At 40.0% G+C, this 25,591-nt stretch overlaps 1 protein-coding gene and 1 long non-coding RNA gene across 2 annotated transcripts in view; one reads left to right on the forward strand and one right to left on the reverse strand.

The window, feature by feature from the left end:
• LOC143650189 (uncharacterized) overlaps positions 1-1,179 on the forward strand; it is a 62,734-nt gene extending 61,555 nt beyond the window's left edge. The window contains exon 3 of the long non-coding RNA XR_013159433.1: positions 587-1,179. This is a non-coding gene — a long non-coding RNA (uncharacterized LOC143650189). The remainder of the gene's footprint in view (positions 1-586) is intronic.
• A 2,221-nt stretch (positions 1,180-3,400) lies between these two features.
• PDE4B (phosphodiesterase 4B) overlaps positions 3,401-25,591 on the reverse strand; it is a 43,071-nt gene continuing 20,880 nt past the window's right edge. Inside the window, exons 2-10 of the mRNA XM_077120690.1 lie at positions 21,258-21,351; positions 15,683-15,861; positions 14,390-14,488; positions 14,087-14,251; positions 12,133-12,232; positions 9,927-10,081; positions 9,689-9,811; positions 8,810-8,992; positions 3,401-5,727 (exon numbers count right to left, since the gene is read on the reverse strand). Of these exons, the coding sequence (XP_076976805.1) occupies positions 5,362-5,727; positions 8,810-8,992; positions 9,689-9,811; positions 9,927-10,081; positions 12,133-12,232; positions 14,087-14,251; positions 14,390-14,488; positions 15,683-15,861; positions 21,258-21,351 (1,464 nt within the window). The 3' untranslated portion in view covers positions 3,401-5,361. The remainder of the gene's footprint in view (positions 5,728-8,809; positions 8,993-9,688; positions 9,812-9,926; positions 10,082-12,132; positions 12,233-14,086; positions 14,252-14,389; positions 14,489-15,682; positions 15,862-21,257; positions 21,352-25,591) is intronic.

Genomic DNA, 25,591 nt, shown 5'->3' on the forward strand with positions numbered 1-25,591 from the left:
TGATCCAGCCTCTGACTTCAATGAGATTACGGTCTTTTGGAAGAGAAAAACAAAACGTGAATATATAATGATGTATTAATTATAGTATTTCTAAGAACTTTATGTACATTTACTCACTTAATCCTCATGTAACCCACTACAAGCTAGGTGTCATTATAATTATCCTCATTTTCACAGATGATAAAACTGAGGTACAGGGAAGTTATGTGACTTGTCCAAGTTCACATAGTTAATTAGTGGCAGAGCATAAAATGGATAGGGAGCTCAGAAAAAGAGTCCTCACCTAAACTGCGGATCAGGGAGGTTTCCTATAAAAGAGGACCCTTGCTCTAATCCACAAGAAAGAGTAGAAGAAAACTAGGTTTGAGAAGTCTTGGCAAGGGTACAGGATGCAGAAAATCATGGGTTTATAAATGGGGTTTGTCGGTGATCCCACTTGATATGGGTTCAATTGCAACCCCCCAAAAAGATAATGCCTGGTCCTGTGAATGTGACCCTATTTGTAACTAGAACCTTTGAAGATGTGATTAGTTAGGCCAAACTGAATTTGGGTGGTCTCCAATTTAATATGATGATGTTCTTACAGGATGGAGGAACTTTCGATGCACAGAGGAGGGGAGAACACCACGTGACGACGGAGGCAGAGATTGAAGAGCTGCAGTGGCAAGCTAAGGAACGCCAGGGATTGCCAGCAAACCACCAGAAGCTAGGAAGAGGCAAGAAAGGAGCCTCCCCTACGTGGTTCAGAGGGAGCATCTCACTGCTGATATCTAGAGTTCAGACTTCTAGTCTCCAGAATTATGAGACAATAAATTTCTGCTCTTTTAAGCCACCTAGTTTGTGGTACTTTACCTACGGCAGCCTTAGGAAACAAAAACACTACCCATGTAAGTTCATAAGCTTAAGGCCTTGTGATCATTGATTTAATCACTAAGTCAGTTATGGGACCAGAGAAGTGGCAATGGAATGATAGAAAGAGGCCTGGTTTCATTGTCCCCCAATTTACAGATTTACTATTCCCACTTTATACAGAGAGAAGGTGACTTGTCTCAAGTTGTACTGTTAGTAAATGGAGGGTCTGGAATTTGAACACAGTCCCCTGGGTCCAGACCATGCAATAAACCACTCCCCTTCGCTAGAACTCTATTAGGTTTCCTTAAGTGGATTGAGAATTACCACAGCCCCAAGTTATTTTATTTATACCAAAACATCTGTTCTGGAAACTTGTCAGATGAGTGAATGCTATCCTATATGCATGTGTATATGTAGAGAAGCAACAGCCAGATGAGATGTACTCTAAATTTTCTTCCAACTCTGACAGTTCCTGAGTCTATGAATCACGCTTAGACTCCTATGCTGTCACTCTTAGCCTTGCCAATGGTGCTGTAGTAATTTCTGTTTTTGCAGCAGTTTCCTCTCATCAGGAATGGGAGTAGGAGGATGGTTACATTTGCAGCCTATGTTTCAGAACGAGGTGATTAATTTTTCTTTTAGATTTATCTTCATTGTGGTTTTCCCCTGAATGTAATTATGATTCTGAGTTCTGGAAGGCGAGTGATAAGCAACAAATGCAGACTGCAAGCTCCTGGAGTGTAGAAGCTCTGTCTTACTCATCTCTGATCAAGATTCTCACTTCTTGTACCTGAATTAATGTCTGGCCATGGGGGTACACGGTAACGTCTGAGACAGTTGGACTGAAGGAAAGCCATAGCTGTATGGGTGATCTCTGTTCTGGAGCAATGTATTGCACGTGAGAATTATCTGGAGTGCTGGTTGGAAGCTGTTATTTACCCCAGAAAAGACCATGTTCTTTTATTTCATTCCTGTGGGGGCAAATGCCTATTGCATGTGAGACATTTTGGTTAGGCTATTTCGATTGAGATGTGACCCAGTCCATTCAGGGCAGGTCTTAATCCTTTACTGGAGTCCTTTGTGAAGAAGATAAAAGACAGTAAAAGTCCAGAGAATTTATAGAGAAACACCCCAGAGATGCAGGAAAATGACCCACATTTGCTGAGAGAGAAAGTCACTGAAACTGGGCACTAAACCCAGGGAAGAAGGACCAGCAGACATTGCCATATGCCTTCCCATGTGACAAAGGAACCCCAGATGCCAGCAGCCTTTCCTCACAGAAGGTATCCTCTTGTTGATGCCTTAATTTGGATATTTTCACAACCTTAGAATTGTAACCTGTAACTTAATAAATCCCTAATGTTAAAAGCCAGCCCATTTCTGGTATATTGCATTCCTGCAGCATTAGCAAACCTAAACACCTGGGAAGAATTTTTTTTTTTTAATCTGATGTTCAGGACTCTACTCATTAAATAGAATAGTGCTCCACATTAGTATTTTAAAACTATCTATTCCTCAGGTGATTCTCCTTTGTAGCAAGGAATGAAAAAAATCTCTGCAGGAAAGAGACCTGTACATATTTACAAACATTTACAGTTGTAGATATTGTAAAAGTCACACCTGTGGCTATTCCAACTAATCTGCTTTGTCCTTCAATCTGTAAAAGCCCAGAGACGGCTGAGAGCAATCAGAAATCAGGTGTGGTGGCAAAGTGTAGTCAACATTTACTCTGCAACCAGCATTCAAGTTGGTTCTGTAACATTGACTCAAATCCACTTGCCTTCATAAAGGAGTACAGTAATTTCAGCTTATTGTGTGGAATTCTTCTAGAGCAGACCCTCGTTATGCTCCACAGACCACTTCTCTATGCTTAAAGTATTGGGGGCCACCCACTGATCCTTATTTGCAAACTTCTCCAGCATGCGCACACACATTCCCCATACATTTTTAAAATGCTGACCTTAAGATCTCAACAAGTCATAAGAGCATTTTGCGTATGATATTTAAACACTTCTTTCCAGGAAGGAAAGCATAAGCATACAACCAAATGGAGAGCACATAGCTCACTGAATAGACCCTGAGTGCCCTCTGGCATTCTGAGGGCTGTGCTTTAGGGTGATTCTTTGTACCCCAGATTCTTCACATACCAAATGAATCAATGGAACCATCTGAGTACATTGCACTAAGTGCTGTGATCGTATGATTCACTTTTCTAGAGGAACCAGCCAACTGGGGATTCCCTTTATTTATCTAGTAGATTAAACGCCTTAATTTCTTGAGGAGGTGGCAGGAAACTGTAGGATATAAACAAAGTGACTTAGTGACTTTGTTTGTTTCCCTTCACCACCTCCCTTCCCACACCACTGAGCTGGGTGAATAGTTGCTGAGAAAAAAGTGAAGTGTTCCAAGTTAGGGGACTTTTTTGGTCACAGATTCTGAACTTCAGTTGTGAAGCTGGCCGGGCAAGGTGGTTGGCTGGCTTTTTGAGGTCTGGTGGGAGAAAATAGAAAAAAAGATCTGCTTTTAATATATCAGAACTAACCGCAAAATAACTGGGCCTACAGTCTAATCTGATCATGCTTTTGTTTATTCACCTCATATAAAAGTTTCTTAAGAATGCATTTGAGCACAATATATAATAATAATACTATAACATACATTGTGAGAAACTTTTGAAAACAATAAAATGTCCACCTGAAACAATGCAGTGTTCATTAGTTATACAAACCGATTTGGTCATGCACAGTTCGTGCCTTTTCTTTAACTATTGAGTTACAATGTTGAACTGAAAGCATGAAACATATTTTACAGAGACAGATGCCAGTAAGACGCCTAACAAATGTTATCAGAAGAAGTTTCACATTTTGCATAATTTACTACATCAATTCACATTTTTTAAATAAAAATTCACATTGTTTCATCTTCTTCTTTTGTCATGGATTGGAACACATCATTTCTGCTTAAGGGCAAGCAGGAAGCTTTCTCTTCAATGTCAGTAGTTTGGGAATACTCAGAAGGATCATCTGTGAGCCAATGTAGTGTTGCCTTTTAAACTATAGCCACAATTACGGTAGAGACCAGTTATAACCCAGATCGTGGGCACACAGATTTAGATAGGACATGGGTAAAAATCACATCCCATTGCCCCTTACCTCTATCAAACTATAGAAAAGTAAAAGCTCAGTATAAACCATTTGGTATCTAATGTGAGAATCGTGTTTCCCAAACCAGTTCATTAGGGGGTTGCACATATAAGCAACTCAGACAGGGAAAAAGGGCAGACCCTCTGAATAAAAGCCCAGCAAGATCCTCACTGGCAAGAGTCATCTGCCTCTCTTAAGCATGTTCAGGTTGTATAATACACAATACAAAACATTACGAGAAAAAGTTGTCACTCTTATGCAGAGTTTCTACGCAAATTTAACACCACCATTGGCAGGCAATGTTAGGATATATAAATTAATAACTTACAAAACATTACATTATATACATTAAGTAATAAATACATCATTATAAACATGAATGGAGGTGTTAGAGCAGAAGGCAGTGCAAGAGAAAGACGGTTGCATTAAATTCAAAAACAGCATAAGTAGGGGTGAAAGGGGTGAGGGAACAGGACTTGGGAGTGTGCAAAGTCCATCAGGCATAGGGAGCCGAGGACTCAACGTAGAGCACACTGCCTTACTAAGCTGAGTTTGACACAGACTGTTATTGTGAAAACACACTTACCCCTTTCTACCTCCCACTGCGTTCAACATTATTCTGTTTACTGGAAAAAAGTGAAACTCTAGATGAGAAAACCTCTTCTTCAAGGCAGGCAACAGAGAGAGCTTATAAGGGCAACTGTGGAGTTGGATGGGATGCTGGGGAAGGAAGTAGAATGTGGTTGGAAGTGTACCCTCTCTTTCTATCTTTGAAAAGAACTGTAGTGAAGAGAAAGATATTGCCCAAGAAAGAAGGAAGACTGTTTTCTTTACTATTTCTTTTTTCCAGAAAGAATCAAAACATTTTAAGTCAACCTTGGAACACTTAATCTGTGCAGAAGTTGATGCTATTACCCATAGGCATTCAACAGGCATTTTGAGGACGTGAAAATGTTTTACAAAAAAGGCACACAGGTTGGCAGACAAGGGGACAGGTGAGCAGATCTATAAATGAAGTTATTAGTCAGTATGTTCAGAGGAGATAGGTTCCCAAAATTTAGTGCAGAAAAATCTCTCAGTTTTGTGTCTTCTGTTTTCAAGCCATGTAGTCACGATCGAACTGGCCTCCGGTACCACATACAGCTTCAGCTCTCCGCAAGGCCTGAAAGCAAGGCAAGCCACGCATGGAATTTCCTGGGCTGCTATTTGCTTCATGGTCTTTCCTTCTGGCTCCAAACTCTAGTCACTGAAAAGGCCAGGTGGCCCTTGTCCGGTGCAGGCCTTGGCCCTCATGAGAGGCTGGCCCCACCACACAGCTGGCATGCTTGTTAAGAGTGAAAAGTTCATCTCCGCCCAGGCAGCAAGATTATGTGTCAGCTGGGGACTTGGCTTCTGTCACAATCTCTAAGTCAGCCTCTTCCAGTGAATCCCTATTTTCTGGATCAATCACACAAAGTGTCTTTGTGCTGCTGAAATAGTTGTGTCCCTCTCCGTCCTTTTCAGGCCCTTCAGAATCTTCCTCTTCAAGGGTCAGTTCAAATTGAAACTTTTCCATCAGCCCCTGGCAGTCTCTGTTCCTCTCGTCCAGCGGTGGGGAAGGACTCTGGGGTATCATGCTCTGATACCAGTTCCTGTTATCTTCCAATGTATCCAGAATGTCCTGGGCATCCGGCTGGACCAGGTCTGCCCAGGTCTCCCACAGTGGGTGGACAATGTAGTCAATGAAACCAACCTTGAGAAAAATAAGATCACATGTCTGTTATCATGGTGGGTCCTTGGTAATCAAGCAAGCTGCCCTGGTTCCCATGCAAAGAAAGAGCCCAGAGAGAGCATTAGTAGTGGATTCCTTCATTTGAGCTTGTACTATATGCTAGGCTCTGCAGTGGATGCAATACATGCATAGCTCTCTTATTCTTCCAAAGTAAGACTCATTACCAACCATCTACAAAGGAGGAAACTCAGACCCATTCAGATAAAATACCTTGCCCGAAGTCCCATAGCTAGTAAGTGGCGAGACCAAATCAGACCGCAAAGCCTGTGTTTGCATCACTATAACAGACTGCTTTTCCTTTCATGTGTGCCAGATAAGAAGTCTGAATGAAACCCTGACTGGGAATGACTTTGCCACTGTTTGGATTCTGTGAGTCATTCTCTGAAGGAAGCCCCAGGTCTAATGTTGAGTCACATTCGACTCAATAGTCCTTCCCCGATAACTTTAAAATATGCTGCTGTTCCAAAATGAAGGGCAGTCGGTGCTTGACTACTCTGGAATTCTCAAATTCTATGGGATGCTTTTGGCTGGTAGAGGGATTTGATAAAATGCTGGAAAACACTTCAAACCCTGGTTTATTTCAAACCCTGAAATAAACAAATATTCCCTCTGCGGCCACATCTGCAATTGTTTTGGGGCCATAAGGTACACAGTCATTTCCATCAGGAGAAAGAAGGAAAATAAAAACAATTAAGCAGTTCCTTTCGCTGGTGTTCCTGTGAATTAATATGAGGCTTATGGCTCAGTTATGGTTTACTCAGGGGCTATGCATCCTGCATGAGCTAGCTATGTGGCCTCATGCTGACCTCTACATTGTCGGACAAACAGGAAACACTAGGGGTGGGGGCAGGTAGAGAGAAAGAATAGGCAGTCATTGAATGAGAGAATGGAATTCCCCTGTCATGGTCTGAGGAGCTGGAGACAGGCTGGTAAGCACTCAGGGGGAGGTGGGCAAGGGCAACTTATTTGCTGTCAAGGGACAATCCGTAGCTATCTTTCTCCACTACTGGAAACTTTCTTCTATTAATGTCCTGGTATTTGGTCAGATATTTAATACATCCAAGTTGTACTACATAAAAAGCCTTGGTCATGTGTGATTCTTTCATATACTGATATATGGATATATGATACATATCTCTCTGATGCTTCCCTATCCTTAACAAACAAAATTCACACTAAAATTAGGACATATGTGATCTGCATTGGTTACAAGAATTGACTGTGGATGATTCTGATATTTCTCTTCTACCCACTCCTTTTATTTCCATATGAATGCTTAATGGCTTTGAGAGAGTCATTGCAAGGTATTTTCCAGGGACGTGAAATAACAAGCTCAAGCAAGGAGAGAAAATTGAATAAGCTAAACATATTACAGTCATTTCCTTTCTTTATTTGTTTTGCTTCTGCTAAGAGACACTCAACACTTTTTTGAAAGGTGGCTTCTAGTTGCTTATTTGTTAGTTCATAAAATGAGAGTGCTCTACAAATCAGAAGACCACTTAGCCAAGAACTCTATCTCTGGATTAATCAGGCAATGTCCAATATCTGCAGGAAACGCCAGAATGGACAATGATGTCATGGCAACAGGGAGACCTGACCACAGTGATAGAGAGTGAAGAATGCTAGACAAAGGCAGCTTGGTCACTATCGAGCTCGGAAACTGGACCAACAGGGCAGTGTTTCTCACCTGACACCTTGGGGAAACACCTGCTTTACCTATCTCACAAGGCTGTTTTGAGGTTCAAATAGGAGAATGTATGGGAAAACGTGGGAACCATACAAGGCATCATATAAATACGAAACACAGCACTGTTATTAATAAAAGGATGCTGCTATCCCTCTTTACTTATCTATATACTGTTCCAATAAAGGCATTAGGGTACTTGAATTGGCCCTGATTAGCTTAATCTACCATGCATTTTATAGCCTATTAGACTTTTAGAGCATGTTCATAGGTTTTATCTCTATTTACTTGTGTTTCTCTGAGAAATGACTATTTGCAAAGGAATTATAGATTGATACTACAGGTATATTTAAATTTGTGTTTTCAGGTGGTGGGGAGAGAGGAGAAGCACTAAGAAAAGATGCTTTCAATGCCTTTGTGATAAAGACCTTGGACAGCCTATGGGCTCCTGCTTTATCATGGCCATCTGGCTCAGACCATTTGCTGTCCTGAAAGAAATGACAATTCACCAACCTCAAAGCCTCTATAGGGAGGCCAATATCTCCTAGTCCAACATACTCTGCAGCGATTGGACTCTGAGACATTTCTGTAACTCCTGCCTCTAGGATTCTGTCCCCAGTCCTTAGCAAAGAAGCAACTGCATCTTTGGCACTCCAGAAGTCTATTCATCCAGAAAATAGCAGCATGTTTTCAAGGGCATAGAAACAGCTTTGAAAAGGAATACTAGACAGGGCTCTGACTTCGTCCCTTTGGTTGTGAGGCAGCTGCAGTGTTTGTAGGACTAAGAGATATCAGCCTCCGTACAAAGGCTTCGAGGTCAATGAATTGTCATTTCTTTCAGGACAACCAATGGTCTGAGCCAGATGACTGTGATAAAGCATGACCCCTTATGCTGTCCAAGGTCTTCACCACAAAAGCACTAGAGATAGTGGGAATCAGATTCACTATCTCTAACAAGCGAGGTGGTGTGCTTGATTATGGAGGGATAGCAAAAGTAGGCTTCAGGAAACAAGGATGAGGGGGGTAAAGCTGCTGGAAAGAACCTTGGAAGGATGGGAATGGAGGAGACAGTGGCATTCTGTAGAATAAACTGGGTTTGCTAAGGTCATAGATAATGATCTAAGCTGTTAGGGGATATAACATCCAAACTTTGATGCATTTCCCATGACAGCTTTATGCCAACCCTGCGAAACTCAGTGTACTGGGGATGGCAAGTGAGTCATGGGTATAATGGAACTAAATGGGTGGTTGCTTTCTTATAATTTCATACACATATTCTGTTAACAGGAAGGAACCAGAAACCTCCAGTTCTACAAACAGCAGGACTCATAAAATCTTTGAAAACCTCATATTAGATACCTGGGATTTTTCCACAGAAGCTGTGTGCTTATCACACATTGGGCTAATCTCCATTCCCCTTTCCCGCTCTTTGTCTCCCTGCTGGAAAAATTCCTCCATGATGCGGTCTGTCCATTGTCGATACAGTTCCAAGGACTTGGTGGGGTTGCTGAGGTCTGCGCAGTGTACCATGTTGCGAAGGACCTGAAATTACCAAGTCAGGGAAACTCAATAAAATTAGGTGTAGATACTACCAGAACATCTCATCCCTCTTGTACTAGTACACTCGGTACCAAACATGAGAACATTTTAGTTGCTATCATGGTGCATGCCCTGATAAAGAGGCGCTCCAAAGGTGGTTTTAATGTTGGTCTACTGCCACAGAGTCCCAAAGGGGAAAATGTATATCTTCCTATGCTGAAAGTCATTTGATTTAAAAATTAGAAGGCATGTTAGAGGTCAGATGCTGCTATCATTTCCTTTCTCAATTGGGAAAGAATGCAAAGAACTACTCAAAGTAGATGTCTTCATATTTTCCACTTGTGGAAAGAGATGACCAGCTGATGGCAATTTGTATAACCAAAACAGATCTAATGGACTTCAACTCAAAAGGATTTATATCCAAAAATGAGCTTTTGGGACCAACAGTCACGTATGCCCTTTTACAAATAGATTTTGCATCTATTTTTAGAACAAAGCCATTCAATGAGAAGGATTATGTTTTTATCCTCATAAATTATAGGATAAACTTACATGTCCACTCTCCTTAGCTTGTTCTTAAAATAAACCCGAAGTTGCAGTGGTAACTTAGGGCATGTCACTAACTTGCACGTACAATTGTTTCCTTTTTAAAACTGCTTCGTTTGCTTTTGTATTAACCCAAAGGCTTTCATCCAATACCTGTATACGATCAGTGTAGTTGTCCAAGAGAAGAACGCCTGAACTTGTAACTTTCTTTGTTTCTACCATGGTCTTTAGGTCTGCCAACAGGCTCATATGTTTGGACATATCAGTTGCCAGCACCTTGGATAAAAGGAAAACAAAGAATCTTGGTAAATTCAGTTTATCAGAAAGGATGAAATTGCTCCTGCTGTGAGAGCAAAAGTAAGTGAGGAACATAAAGAGGCTGAGGTCTTACCATGTCAATAACCATTTTCCTAAGTGTCTGACGCTGCTTCTTGGTGAGATTCTGGAAGATGTCACAGTGCTCTTCCTGCAGCAGTTTGAAACCCACAGCAAGGTGGTGGTTTTCCAGAACAGATTCATCATTATACATCAAAGCAAGTTCTGAATCTAATAAAGAAAAAAAAAACCAACGATGATTTAAATCAAAGGGCTAAGATTCAAACGCTGGCATTATCTTGACGTGACATCAGACCTAAATCTCTCTAAATGATTTCAAGAACCATGATTCACTTGTCATTTCCGCTTAGAGAAATAGTCTCCCGCCACAGGGAAAATAGTCAGTTTCTCACTAAAATATGCTTCTGGTAGTTAGTAGTCCATACGCTTTCTCTTTGGTTAAAATTTACTGTGTCTTAAATCCTTTATTCTTCTTCTTCAATTCAGAAGTAGGATGGGACATTAGATAAGGACATGCCCCAGCAGCTGACTCCAATTTTTTTCTCAGTTTGCAATTTTCTTTGTATCCTCCCATATTTTGTGCTTCCGAAAAGAAGAAAAAAATGCCACGAAATTCAATCAAGTTATTAAGATTTTCAAACTATATTCATTTTATTAATGCTCTCCCAACTCTGGCAATTGTGACTTTTTTTTTTGGATTTCCAAAGAAATTAATGGTGAATGTGTAAAATTTCATTTCATCCAAATAGTGAAGCTTTTTGAAACTTTCTAATAAATATGATAATTAAGCATGAATACTTTTTGGAACAAATCTTGATGTCGAATTTTCTGCATCCTGGCCCCATATGTGAACAGAAATGACAATACCTGGATATCTAAGTTACACCTGTCCAGTCTGCCTTTCACGCAAAGCATCAGAGATGTCCTTTCTCATAACCTTGATCTACTCTTCAGAATTATGATCATCAAGCTCATGAAGCCATATTTGCTCTTAATCCACAATAATTGCCAAGTAATGGTAATGCGTTACTAATAGCAGGTGTTATTACTAACAGACCACTGTTTTAATTCTGGGATTTGAGTTACACCCTCTGAAAGAGTGATGCACTAAATGAAGTTAGTTTGCACTCTTTCCTGATCACCCTAAGATCAAGGTCACTATTCAGCAAGCCAGCCTTATATGTTATGTTATTTAACTTTATTTGTTAAAGTTCTGCAGTTGGCTAAGGCAGAAATCCACTTTTCTATGTGAGGCTAACTGGCCCGTGTGTCGATTGATTCATGACCCCCCATGTTCAGATGAGTTCATACAAACCATATAGACAAGAAGTTGCTCAAAGTTTATGTTCTTTCAATAGGACAAGATTAATATATACATACATATATATATATATATGTATGTATGTATATATACCCGACACCTAAATCACTTAAATATGCTAATGATAAAGTATGACAAGTCCTTTTTTACAACATGAAGTAGCTCAAACAACATTTCTACAAAACTGTCAACACTTGATGTTAATGATGACCACAATGGGATAACAAATATTTTCAGAAGAAAAAAGTACTTAGATTTTCATCACTTGGAGATAGGGCATCAATGGAGTGAACTAATGGATATTCACTAGTTCAAAAATCAAACATTTTGAGCATGACAAAAGTTTGAGCATGGCTTGGGATCCTAAGGCTAAACCAGCCCTTAAATAGACTGAGCTCACCCTCCCTGCTATAGACCAATCCATAATCAAATCTGCCCAATTGGAAGACAGTGTATGGGACTTTTAATGACCCCTCCTCCTAAATTGTGGAAACCCATTCCAATGCTCCTTTGGCCTTTTACTTTTGTTTGTAGGTTCCCACATTTGGACCCGTTTCCTCGGAAGAGGACAGCAGTATTGTCCCACCTCACACTCTGTGTGAGAGCAATGCATGTTACTGAACATAAATAGCACATTAGCCCCCTTCCTTGACCTGACTGGGTGATCCCACATCTGTTACTCTTTCCTCACAGATTGTATTTCCAAACTGGTTGAGTAATTTTATGACTCCCCTCTGACCTTCTCCAACTTCTCCATGCAGCTCAAAAATTGTGTTGCCAGATTGAACACAGTAGCCAGGAAAGGTTTGGCCAGTTTCAGTGGAATGGAAGGATTACCTCATTATTAACGTTGTTATCCATAAGGAAAACATTCAGAGGGAAAAAATTAAGCAGTGAATCACACAATCATCCCGAATGACTGTTCTGGTGGTGAACTCACTTGTATTGATGAGAAACTGATTGGAGACCCCAGGATGGTCAACATCATGGATGGCAGCTGCGAAAATGGCAGCCAGGATTTCCAAATCTGTGAAGACGGCCTGGGAAGCAAGATGAGTGCATTTAACTCCATATTTCATTTGCTTATGTTCATTCAGCTTCATTGCATAGTATTCCATTTCATTCTTGTTGGGAGAGAGACTGCTGATTTATACAATGTCTGAATATACTCATACAATTAAAACATAGATTCTGTCCATTATCATAAAATCTCTGATGTGAGAGAAATGATGGCTGTCATTTATTTCTACATCAAGCCTGCGGGATGAAGCTTGGTAAGACATTAGCCATTGCCCATGGTTTGGGTAAATGCCCAATGTTGGTTTCTTGGATAAGCGATATGGTAGTATGGCGCTTATGTAACACAAGCATATACAAATCAAAGAAGCAAGTCGAACTGGTTCTGCTCTGGAATATAGCAACCTTCACATGTTACCAGGCTGAGTAACTTAGGGAGCAAAGGCCAATTTCCAGATTCAAAAGATTGACAGTGAATGATTTCCAAAATTCGAATTTATAATGTGGTTAGAGTGCCCATATATTTACCCATTCATTCAATACATACCCATTAAATGCTTACCATGGACAAGATTTGAGAACATTCTTAAGAAGTGAAATCTAATGCCCCACTTCTCGACTCCATGTCATGTCATAAAACTTTCTCTGCCCCCACCCATGCCAAATGATTTAAACCTAGTATTTATTTAGGTATATGTTAGTGTTGTTTCCCTGGATGAAATGTCTTTCCTCATCCTCTGAAATGACTTAAATCTACTGATCTTTCAAGTGCAGCCCAGTTTCTACCTCTTCCATGAAGACCAATTTAGTTACACAAGGACACATTGAACTTTGCCTTATGTATGTTTCTGCACCACTCACAGCTAATTTCTGGTCATGCAGCAGGTATTCTCTCAACAGCAGTGCATAGTTAATGAACAGCATTAGCCAACTATGTGATACCCACACAGAATATAAAAACGATACTATTTCCTTCCTGCATTGGGATAAAACACACTTAACTCCATTTCACTTCCCCAAGTCCTCTTGGATTTATTTTTCTAGAAATTTTTTAACCCAAGCAATAAAGTTGTGGTCAGTTTGCTCTTTCTTCACCGCTATACCTTAGCTGCAAATGTGGGGCTGGACAGGGCCTCCTCAGTTCCATTTGGAAGAGAGCCAGCACATTTTGGAAATACCTGACCACCATCTGCTCTACCATCAAGTACGAACATGGCCTGCTGCATACACTGCTTCTTCTATTGGTATGTGAAAAAGAATTAATCTGTGAGAGAAGGAGTCACAGCCACCTTCTCATATCTTGCCTGGCAAGATGGAATGCCATCCCTCATTGCGTCAGTATTCTAGATTTTCAGTTACTTTCTCTTTGATCCATAGAATCAGTTTTATGATTTTTTTAAGGAGAATAAGCCTATGCATGCTTACACCTCATATGAAATGCATAGAAAATGTTAGGTATCTTTGATATCCCTCACGGTGCCTGGGATGGTGTTGGGCAGCTCAGATCAATACAAGCATAATGAGGATATACTATACTCCAGACACTGAACCAGACAGACACTTCTTAGGTACTAATGATAAATGAAGAATAAGGCATGGTCCCTGATTGACATGCTCATTAACTGCTTGATAATTAAATGGTTTTTAATTTGTAGTAGATATAAAGGGGAAGTTACTCTGATAGTAGAAAGCAAAACAAGCAAAAGTGTCATTTAGAAATAATCCAGTTGATGGGTGCTACACATATTAAAGAAGAGCCATGCCAGTTCAAGTATGCACAGTCATCTAATAACATTATTTTGTATCTATGTTGCATATTGCACAGCACGTTTCAAAATAGATGGGCAGGTGTGCAAACCCAGATGGTAACTACTCACATCTAAGGCTGGCGTAGAAAGAAGAACATGGGTTGACTGGGCTACATCAGCAGCATGAAGGCTGTTATGATATGCCACATCAGAATGGTAATGGTCTTCTAAAGTCATCATGTAGGTTACAAAAGTGTCAGATGAGATTTTGAATGTCTTTAGGAGGTCTCTTTCCTATGTAGCAAAATGGATTAGAACATAAGTGGATGTCAAAAAATGGAGTAAAGTCAAATCAAAAAGTAAACTGGGATGGAAAGTAAATCATAAAGAACCATCCAATTGGATAACCAACAATCGCTCCCTTTGACTCACCTGGAATATGGCGTACATGATGCACGTCAGGGGCCTGTTGTGTGAATATCCAGCCACATTGAAGATGTTAAGACCCCATTTGTTCAGGTCCTCCAGCTCCTATAGTCAGAGAAATTCAAGGATAAGAAAGGTTTTGTTAGCATGCCCCATTCTCTCTATTTAAGTCTTCAGAGTGCTCTAGCTGCAAGAAAATCTGAAAATGGAATGGCCTACAAGGGTAGGTGTTCTGTTCATGCTAACTACAAGTTTTGCATATTTTGTCACAGGAGGGAGTGTGTGTCTATTTATAAATTTTGTTACTTACATATGTGCCATACTTCAGTCCTCAACCAGAGTTGCTATCAAAGGTAGCTGTGAGTGGGTAGAGATCACTCTAGCCCCATTTCCCTGTCTCTCCCTCTGCTGCTCACTGGCCCAATAATAGCAGCTAGTAAAGAGTTTCAGGGAAACGCCTCTGCCCTTTGGTTATTATCCCTGAAAGCCAGATCAGGGAGGCTCAGCTGTCAGAATGTACCTAATTCAACCCAAATATAGAGGAAAAGCTTTCAGTGCAAAAACGTCATGAAGAATTCCAGTTATGTATTGTATCCTAGAGTTCTTAGAACACATACAGAACTGGAAGAACTATTATCCAGTCCTATGTTATGGGATTATTCCAAGATAATCTGATTCCATTTTTAATTATTACCAAGAGCAATGGTTCCAGTATCTCCCCCAGAGGGTTGGCCCAATGTTTAATCAACTTCAATGACAGCTCTCAGAAGGCATCACTGAATGCCCATTTGTTCACCTTAAGCTCATTCCATAATCCCACAAGGCTGAGAACACCTAGCAGTCACCTGTGCAGCCTCCCAAAGGATGGATAAATGCTTTTTGGGCATCTTCCACTGCTGGAATTTGGGTGCAAGAATCAATGCTGTCTATTCCTTTTTATTTCTTCTCCTGTCCCACCAACTGGTGCCTATTTTCCCTTTGGTTCTTGGCAGACAGTCCCTGAAATCTCTTTGGGTATAGTTTTCTTAGATGCTCAGATGTCCCTTTGGTAGGATTATCAATTCATAAAGTTGGAGACACCCAACTCAGGACAAAAAAAAAAAAGATATTTTTGTAATGTAGAAGGGCCTTTGATTAGGTGGCCCAGCCATGGCCTGAGAGGTCGCATCAGCTTCCTTGTTATAAAAATTTAATAATAAAGCAAAAGTGATTCCTAATTATTTTCTAATTAGGTAGCTTTAGGGTTCTGCCTGTGATAAAGCAGAGACCAGTGTGTGTACAGGCATGGCTCATACACACCTTGGCCAGATGGTCTTCATTTTCCGTGTTGACTCCAAAGCGCGAGATGCTTGTATTGTTTAAGCTGGAACTGTGCATCAGTTTTTTCACTCCACTTATCTGCGTCATGAGCTGCTGCTTTTTCTTTTTCTCTCTGTCTTTCTGGGTGGGAGATGGAATCTCCACATCATTCTGCTTGTCTGGAACAAAGGGATATGCGTTTCAGAATATGTGCGCCAATGAGAACCTACCGCAATATTGAAAATAACAGCAAACCATCTGTGATGGGTTTTGCATCTTACAAAGGACTCTCACTGCATTATCTCACTTGACCTCCAGGACAATTCTTTGACGTGGGTGGGGAAAATATGATGATTCATTGCTCTGTTTTATTGCTAAGCAAACAGAAGCCCAGAGGGGCTGGGTCATTTGCCTGAAAAGTGACAGAGGTAGGACCCAAGCCCAAATCTTTTCTTTTCATAATTTAGGAGAATTACACATCTACATTTTCTAAGTGGGACAGCAATATTTGTATGTTGATATTCTTATTAAAAAGTATCGTTGTGCATTTGTATAACACAAAAAGTTCAAGCAGCCAAGCTCAGGTTAATAAAAACAGGCTTTGTTTTGTTCTGTTCATTTTATTATATATATTTTTTTAATTAAAAAAATACATAGGACTTACTGGGTTTCCTTCTAACAGCAGCATGTATGTTAGAAAAATAAGTGACGTACTTTTAATAAATAATTACTTAAAAGCTCTAATTTATTACCATTTGAGATTTAGAGGAAGACTATAATTTGAGTTTCATTTCAGGCCTTATGTCTATTAATTCTACTAATACATAATTATAACAATGCTTCCCATTTGTAACAGACATTACATTTATTAAATTCTTTCTTCTCATTAAATATTTATGAGTATCTCGTTTAATTTTTTTAAAAATTCTGCTACAGCAAGGTAATGGCAGAACTAGGATCAATGAAAGCATGTCTTCCTCCTCCAGGAAGTGCTTTCCTCTATATCATACTATTGAAAATAGAAGTAATGAAATATTCTATTTCACTTCAAAGTGGGATGTCTCCTGAGTACATCTAAGAAATGCTTTAAGTCTTTCAGGCCACAGGGATGCCTGTGAGTTCACTGAGGCAGTCATTTATTAAACTGCTTAGCAGCTGCTTCATTGGACTAAATGACACCCGATGGCTGAAAGAGTTAATGCAACTTTCAAAAGTGGTTACATTTATCTCTGCTTGTTACACTGAAAATTAGTGCAAAGACAACTCTATCGGGAAACGTCATGCTTCCAGATGGCTCACTGGGACCTTTACTGTTTGCTTTCAGATGCTTGCAGGTGATGGGATAGTCACATGTTCTCCCCAGAGCTCTCTGCCTGCTTACAGGCCTCCCGGGCCCATCCAGCACAGCTATCACGCTGAGCCGTCTCAGTCCTCATGCACACCTCCCAGCCAGCTGGAGGGCTGCAGCAGCGGTGCCCCTGTCACTCGCCTCCCAGAATCATCTCCAGCTGTCCTCCAGCCCCTAGAGTCATAAGCCTATGACTTTTGCCTGGAGAGGGATCTCTGTGGTCAGTTTAATCAGTTTCAATCTAGTTCCCCATCATAACCACCCCAGGGAACATCCAAAAAATACCCATGTATAAACCCCACTCGGCCCTACTGAATTCGTGCTTTTGAAGAGATTCCCCTGATCAGCTAGCGATAGGAACCAATAATAATCCCACATTTACTTTTCAGATGAAGTGGGTAACTTGCCCAAGTTCAAGGGGCAACATACTTAGCAGATATTTATTTTGCAATTACTTTGTTCCCGACACAGTGACTTGATAGCATAAAACCCAGGCCTTGAGGTTCCTGTTAAGTCTTCTCTCTGCCTCATAACCTTTGGCATAAAAACCATTTATTATATTATTTTTTAAAGTAAGCTTCCTCCCATTGCTTCACTCTTAATAATTACTATTTTATGCTAAAAGGAAAGGCCACAATAGCTCCTGTCTTTTCCAACCACCATTTTTCATGTCTGGTTCTAGAGACTGTTAGATCCCAGTACCACAGCAGATATAACATCTCTAGTGGGACTCAGCTATTTCCCTTTGTTAATTAAAGATTCCCTGCAACAGTGAGTAATTGAGCTGAACTACTACATTGTCTGGAACATAACAATAAAGAAGAAAGCATTATTCACAGAGTAGGCCAATTTGACAAATTAATGGGTGTTTGCTTATGCAGGCAATGGAACAACTGATAGGTTTCCCTGTTCCGAATTTCCTCTGTTAAATGCTTAGCTAGCACAGTGGAGAAATAACCTGAAACATGACTAAAGGAATTACAATAAACACTTAGTGAATTCACATCTACAGAATGGTCAGATTACAGTGGAGAAAGAACTGGCCAGCATAAAACAAGCAAACAAAAAACAGATGCAGGACCTTCTCATGACTGTTAATGACAAATTCTGGGTGCTTTTCTTGCTAGATCATAACATTTAATCATGCAAAATTCCTAGGTTCTTTTCCTTGCTTCTTGAAAATGCCAAGTTCTAGCTATTGAGAAGTTAAGTAAAGAATTTGAAAGGATGATTTTTCTCTGTCTGTTAAAATATTAACTACGATGTAATATGACAGATGTAAAAATCTTGTTTTATCTTTGTTCTCTCCCTCGAGGTCCTGCCTCCACTCTTGACATAAGATACTTCAATTGCCTTTTTCGTACCAGATCCCTGGAGCCCATTATCATCTGATAGCATCAATAAGTACCTGGATAGGTAAATAAATGGTCTATTGCCTGCCTTTCTGTCTGTCTAGCTGGACACTAACCTTTTAAATAGGAACAACATGAGTTTTACAGTTAAAAACTCTTTATATTGCTGCATACTGTCAATAAGTGTATTTTATTTTTTGGTCCAACAATCCTGATCTTTAAAGACTTTTCTCCAAAGAAATATTACTTAGATGCTCTTAAAATATGCTTCTCTTTTAGAAGTTCTCTCAGTTCCTAAAAGCCTTCTTTCTTAGAGAAAGGAATGACAGGGTATTTAAATCTAGGAGTCAAGAGACCTAAGCCTTAGCTTGGCTCAGGCGCATATTGGCAGAGTGGCCTTGGCCAACTTACTTTCTCCTCTGGCTCTCAGTTTTCTCTCCTACAAAATCAGAGATTTGGACTATAGGGCCACTAAGGTTCCTTGCAGACCTCACGGAATATGAAGAAGGGGTCACAGTCCTCTAGGAATGCTCACCATTACCCATGAGATGGGACTAAGAGTTCCCCAGTTCTGCATTTGTAGTTTGGGAACATGCCCTTTTGTTTGTCTGTTTGGTTGTTAACACCATCAAATTGAAAATTAACAGTCCATCACAGGGAATCCAGGTTGCCAGGTGTATCTTAGAAGAACTGACGAACAGTCAGTCCATGTCAGAGTCTTAAAAAGTTAGAGTTGGAAGGGGTCTGGGATGTCATGTCTTTCAATGCTCCCATTTTACAGATGAGGCAACCGAGGCATCCTTTGTTTATATGATTTTTTTATCCCTATGTTTTCTCAAGGACATTTAAAATTCAAATCAGCCATTCTAATCTGATTGGATCTACCATTGAGTGCTTGTGAAAGCACATGCACACACATCCCTACACTCACACACCCCACCCTTCTAATGCCAAGAGTATGTCAGGATTAAGATCCTAACAAAATTCCTCAATGACCTGTTCTTGATAATTTATTTTTTGGAATAATAAGCAGCTAAAGGTTTTATTTTCCTCAAAAGATGTACCTAAATAGCAAATGCAATATTCAAGAAAGAGTTGACAGTTGCCTGTTCTTGAGATAAAAACGGGGTTGAGACTGAGCTCATCTTTATTATCTTGTCAGCATTCTTGCTTGATAGCCTATGATGATAAAAATTAATTAGCATTACTAAGATATTCTTAATGTCCTTGGCATATGGATTGTGTAAAAGACTACAAATGAAGCAGATTACTTAGGTTCAGTCTTGGATGCTTAAGGACCCAGGGATTTCATGTAGTTTTAACCCTGGTAGTGAGAATCTCTTCTAGGAAAAGAGACAAATCCTGGTGGTTTACGCAACTTGTATGGAAACAAATAACGTTATTGCACTTAACGATTTTATTCTCCTCTTCCACAGTCATTAACCTGTAAAATATTCCTGGAACAGCCCCGTCTTATCGTGAAAAATAATTTGATGTTGTACAGAGCTGCGCATATCTGAAATGTCATGGAAGATGCCTGCCTTCAAAGGGATAAAGGGAGAAGAGAGAAGAACCAGTATATAATGTTTTCTGATCCATTAGATTCCAGCCACCACTTGAGGCTGGGCTGTATGAAAAATTCTCCTTTGTTCTCTGACAAAGGTTGCTGCAACTGCAGCTGGAGAAAACCAGGTGTGGCAGACACCCATACACTGGAAACAGTTGGAAAGGCACTTGTTAATCGGGCTGGTGCCAAAGGACTGCAGAATAATGCATTGAGCTTTGTGCTAGGCTGCACAAAGACGAAGCTGATTGATCTGCTGTTAGCAGTAACTGCTTTAATATTAGAGAAACAGGATTGATTTTTTTAAAAAAATAAAAATAGAAAAGGATATGTTTCGAAAAGTTAGCAAGATAAATGCTGATTGATTTAATGACACACTGAATATGGCAAAAAAAAGGAAGGTGTGATGTTCAGCTGTAAGAATGGGTCATTTACTAGGGAAGTGGGCTTTTTAACAGAACTCAAATCTAAAAAACTGCTTATTCACTTTAAAGTACACATTTGTAGATACTATAGATATTATTAAATCAAAATATAGTCCAAATAGGCTCATGCTACAAAGAAAATTGCCTTTAAGCATGATATCAGAAATCCATAATAATCAAACAGGATGCATGACAGCACTTGAGCATTATTCATGCAAAACCATTTCTGTCAGTGTCACACATTAAATACTAGCAATGTGGCAATAATAAAGGATCAGATTGGGGAGATAAAGATGCTGCTTGCAGAAGACAAAATCTTCTAAAGAGATATGAAGATTCTCTCCTCCATTTATCTTTAAGCAATAACTTAGCAAAGCAATAGTCACATTACTTTCGAAGCTTATTCTCATGGACCAAATCATTACAGAATTTTCCCCCAACCATACCTGTTACAAACCATCCAAAAGGAAACCTTTTGCTCAAAGCTTAGCTACTGGAAGTGTTTAAAGAAAGCAACATCAGAAGAGCCACTGGAACTGTGCCTAGGGTTTGGGTGATTGGAGGACCCCACCAGTTCACCCTTCAGTGGTCTTGGCAAAGATGGAAACGGGTAGATAAGGGTGGCCTGAGGTTCACATAAATACAATCAGCCCATAATAACCTTCTGACTTTGAAGACTATTTGCATTCTTATTATTTTCTTTGACATCATCTTCCTGCTTATTTTTGTCTCCTTCAAGGCTACTCTTACTTCTTATTTTAAACGGATTTGCCCATTTATGTAACTTGACCTCATTCTAAACTCACATACTGATGTCCTGATGGGTTGCAAATATTAATACTGTAAAATCTCAGTTATGGGACAGGTTTCCCCATTAGAATCTTACCTAAGAAAGTATTCGAAATGTATTCAGACACCTGATTCCCTGATCGGCTCATCTCTGAGAGATGTGTCAGCTCCCGGTTCAGCATTCTTTTGAACTGTTTAAGAAGAAAAAAAAATGCATTAACCATCTAAAAAATAGCAGAGTATCACCTTAAGTGTTTCCAATTTTACTGTCTAAGGACCAAGAGATTAGAAGAGCAGATACCAGTAGATGATTGATAACGTTTCTACAAAATATAAAATACCACCTTAATTAAAAATTATTCCTTCACCACTTTAGGAAAGAGAGATTTTCTTAAGCTTTCTTAGAGTTAACAGCTGATTTCTTTGAGAGATGCAAACATAGGAAAAAGGAATTTCACTAGAGGTCAAGATAATTTCACTTGATGAGATAACTACATTTAAATACATTTACTGGAAATTAGCACTACGATAAAATTTGCATTAATAACCTGTACAAGTGGAAAGGGAATATAGGTGGAAAGTTTAAGGAAAAACAAAAGGTGAAGAATGCATTCTTTAAAAAGCAAGTCGATTAAGGACAATAGGATTATCATACAGCACAGTATATCTAATGCAATGTACTATAACATGCTTTCATTTCACAATCAGCCGCGTTGGTGGGCTAAGTGACAACACCAATTAAATCATTACAGATATCTTCAGCCTCACAGCAAACATAAAGGTACAAATGTCTCACATTCTATCAAACACACATAATAGAATCAAATTAACCCACCTTGATGTAACCCCAAGATACAGATAATAAATAGTTAGCCTCAGGCATTTTGGAATGCTCTCCTTGCCACAATCCACAAATCCCTTTGAAGGAATTCACAGTTCGGAGAGAGCAATCTCCAAAAGGACCAGGAAAGCCCTGCAGATCCAGTGTAAAATAATCAAAACTTATAAAAGACAAAGCCTCCAAAACTTATGGCATTTCCTAATCCAAACAAAGCCCATCTTCGCACTCCATTCTCCAAGAAGCCTGTGCTCCCTGCTTATTTCCTGGCAGAAGACAGTCATGAAATCAGGGATTGCACGAAGGAGCAAGGGCCGATCCAAATGTATTCAGCTGGCTGGTTTGAAGTATTTATGAATTATGAATAGTCCCAGTGGCCGAAGGGGTTTCCACTCTAGATTAGTCCTGCTCAGCTGAACTCTGCAAGGAAGGAGCAATTCGTCTTTCCTGAGGGTTTGCCAGGCTGGGAAACACTGCCATCTTTCAAAAAGGAGGAGATTAAAATGGAGGAAGCCCCATGAATAGTGAAGTAAATCTGAAGTAGGTACCCTCCCCCATTTCAGCTAGGTGCTCCTTAACCCTCTCTACTACGACAAGGACTTTACAGATGCAGCCTCCGCAGAAAGCTCTGCCACTCTTAGTGTTTCAAAGTGGCAGTGCATTTAGTTCCTTTACTTTCTGACCATTAAACAAAAACTGACAAAGGTTAGAAGTGTGGATGTTTTCAGACTACTTTTCAGTCTTCACACTCCCCAAATTTAAATAGCGTTTTGGAGAGTTGTTTGCAAAGCAACAGTGTGCCCACACGCATCTAACCTTCTTCACAATGAAACAAATAGGAATAGAAATGAATGATTTATTCCATTCTAAAAGTACTTCATATGCAGAATGCAATCGTCTGCTCTCCATCCAGCTCATTAATATGCATATTAGATTGCATTAAACACATTCAGCCTTTCGATCTAGGATCTAGAGTGCGTTAGGAATACAAGGAACTGTTTGCTGAACGAATGATGAATTATTCGGAGTTATTAATTGCTATGCTTTTTTGCATTTTGCTGTGACATCGTCTAATTCATGTTAGAAATATTTAGGATTGAAATTAAATTTTATTTTATTTTGGTGATCTAGGGCACATTGAGAAATTCATCCCTTTCTTTTTGATTTTTCTTCCCCTCTTCCTTCCTTGTCAGAGTTAGAGCACAGGCAAGAAGGCAAATGTGGAAGACTGAGCCCTGCTGCCATGGGACTCCTTACCCAGGCCCACCCCGCATCCCTCCTTCTGCCTCTACTCTGTACCCTACCCTTGGACTCCCAGGAGATCAAGTGTAGCATATTAAAGGAACAGCAAAGCACCATGGCAACAGCCCCTATATGCAATCGGCTTTCCTCTTTCAGATAAGCACCCTGCACTGACAGTGACTTCGCTTCACACATCCAAGTCCTGGGTCATGCTGTTGCCTGGCCCAGCAGACCCCGCCTTTGGAGGTGAAGCCAATGCAAGTCACTACAGCTGCCTATGCATTGTCCTCAAGGAGGCATAATCCCCCTCTTTCTGGGTAACCTTGCTTACATATGTGTGCTTTGTCTCATGATATCATATGCTAATAAGCGGAACCACGGATCCCTGATCCAGTCATCTCAGCTGGTGTGTGTTACCTATTAAACTAAACCTCTGTGCAGTTTTGAACTCCAGGTGAATCGCCTGCATACAAAGGTACTTGTTTTGAAAGATACAACCGCTCAGTCATGATGACCTCTCATTTTCAGGCCTTGAAACGCAGGTGCTTACGTTGAAGACTAAAAACCTGATTGATCAGAACTGACTTTTGGCAGGGAAGCAAACTTTACTTGAACCATTGTAACCATATCTTGTATTAAGCTTAAAGACAGATTTTTCTTTTCATAATTATGTCTCTTACTAGACTTAGTCAAATGTACTAGTCAAACAACCAACCTCATTTTGGTTCCTTTGGTATCTTTGAAATAGAACTATTTTGGGGTCAATCAGGTTAGTACTTGTTCATTAATGCCATTTTATCATGCATTTGACAAATATTTATTAAATACTTAAAATGTGTCAGGTAAAATATTAGGGATATGGCAGTGAAAAACCCCTTTCATGCTTTTAGTCAGCTTGCGTTCTTGTAGAAAACAGTCAGATATTTTAGGACATCTTGGCTAACCACAATAGTTAACAGTCTGGTGAGGATGGGGCCAGTTCTTTATTAGCCATACACATATTCCTCAGCTCAGATGATAGAAGCGGGTAGAAATTAAATTACAAAATGTCAGGAGATGAAAGAATCTTCTCATTTTCTTTCTACAACCGCCAATAGCCGGAAGACCTTCTTGAGACACATTGTCAATTGGTCCCAATGCAGGGCCAGGAAGGCAGCTCTCTCCCACTGGGCTGACAATAAACCGAACTCCTCACCCTTCCAGCATAGCTTACTGAAGGGGTCAGTGAACTCACACAACTTAACAGATGAGTATACTACCTCTCCTTCTCATGCCTCTTCTATGAGCCAGTAACCAAAGGCATGGCAAAGCCACCAAAAAAAAGGCATCTTAAGGCAACCATAATCACACAGCATGATGAAGTATATTAGCAGAGGTCACTTGGTGTCAGAAACTGACCCAGTTCTTTAAATGTCACTTAGTAACCATCGTTGGTTTTCCTCCTCCGTAAGGGAGGCCTCACCACACTGACTAAGGCAATCATTGCAATCATCAACAAGCATTTATGAAGGGCCCACTCAAGTTGGGCTCTCTCCAAACTAAGGATGGCAGGCATGGCCTTCAAGGAGTAGACAGGGGTTATCTTTAACATTTGAGTGATGTAGAGTCCAATCAAAGTGATTAGTCTGGCCTGTGTGATGAGACACACCAAGGAAATGGAATGACTATAAATTATGTTAAGGTGGAAGCTGAGGAGACAGTTGGGGAACATGGTTTTGTTGGGTTTGAGGCATCTGAGCGCCCAGCTGGGAGTTGCTTCTGTTGAGCCAGAAGGCAACGATGAAGCTGTGCACAAATTTATAGTTCCATTCTCAGTTCTGCACTAGTAGCCTTGTGAAGTCATTTGATCTCTCATATATAAAATTAAAGTGATACATAATTTTTGGATCTCAGCCTGTCAGCCCTAACCTTTCGTGATTTTATGATAAATTTTGCGGCAGCCTCCTATAGTCCAAACACATTCTTTACTAGCAACCAATACTTTCAAGAAAACACATGTCCATCAACACTACTGAACAAAGCAACCCAAATAAAAAATGCCTCTGTATATAAGAACAAGTCACCAACAAAGGAAGAGAACATTAATCACTGCCTATTTACAAGTTAGGTGTTCAGACCATGTCTGAAGGTACCAGAGCTTGTGAGTCAAGCTGTGTCCCAAGGAGTTACAGGATTAAAAGGGAATTGACATAATTTACTTTATCAAATGTAATATTGAAATCCACAAACAGGAATGTAGATAAACAAATAAAAAATAAACACATCTCTCCTGTCTAATAGACACAGATCCATTTTTCCTGTTAAGAATCTGTCTTCACAAGAAAACCCTGTTAGAGCCGACCTAGAAATAA

Source organism: Tamandua tetradactyla, chromosome 11, assembly GCF_023851605.1.
Source record: "Tamandua tetradactyla isolate mTamTet1 chromosome 11, mTamTet1.pri, whole genome shotgun sequence".
NCBI classification, from domain to species: domain Eukaryota; kingdom Metazoa; phylum Chordata; class Mammalia; order Pilosa; family Myrmecophagidae; genus Tamandua; species Tamandua tetradactyla.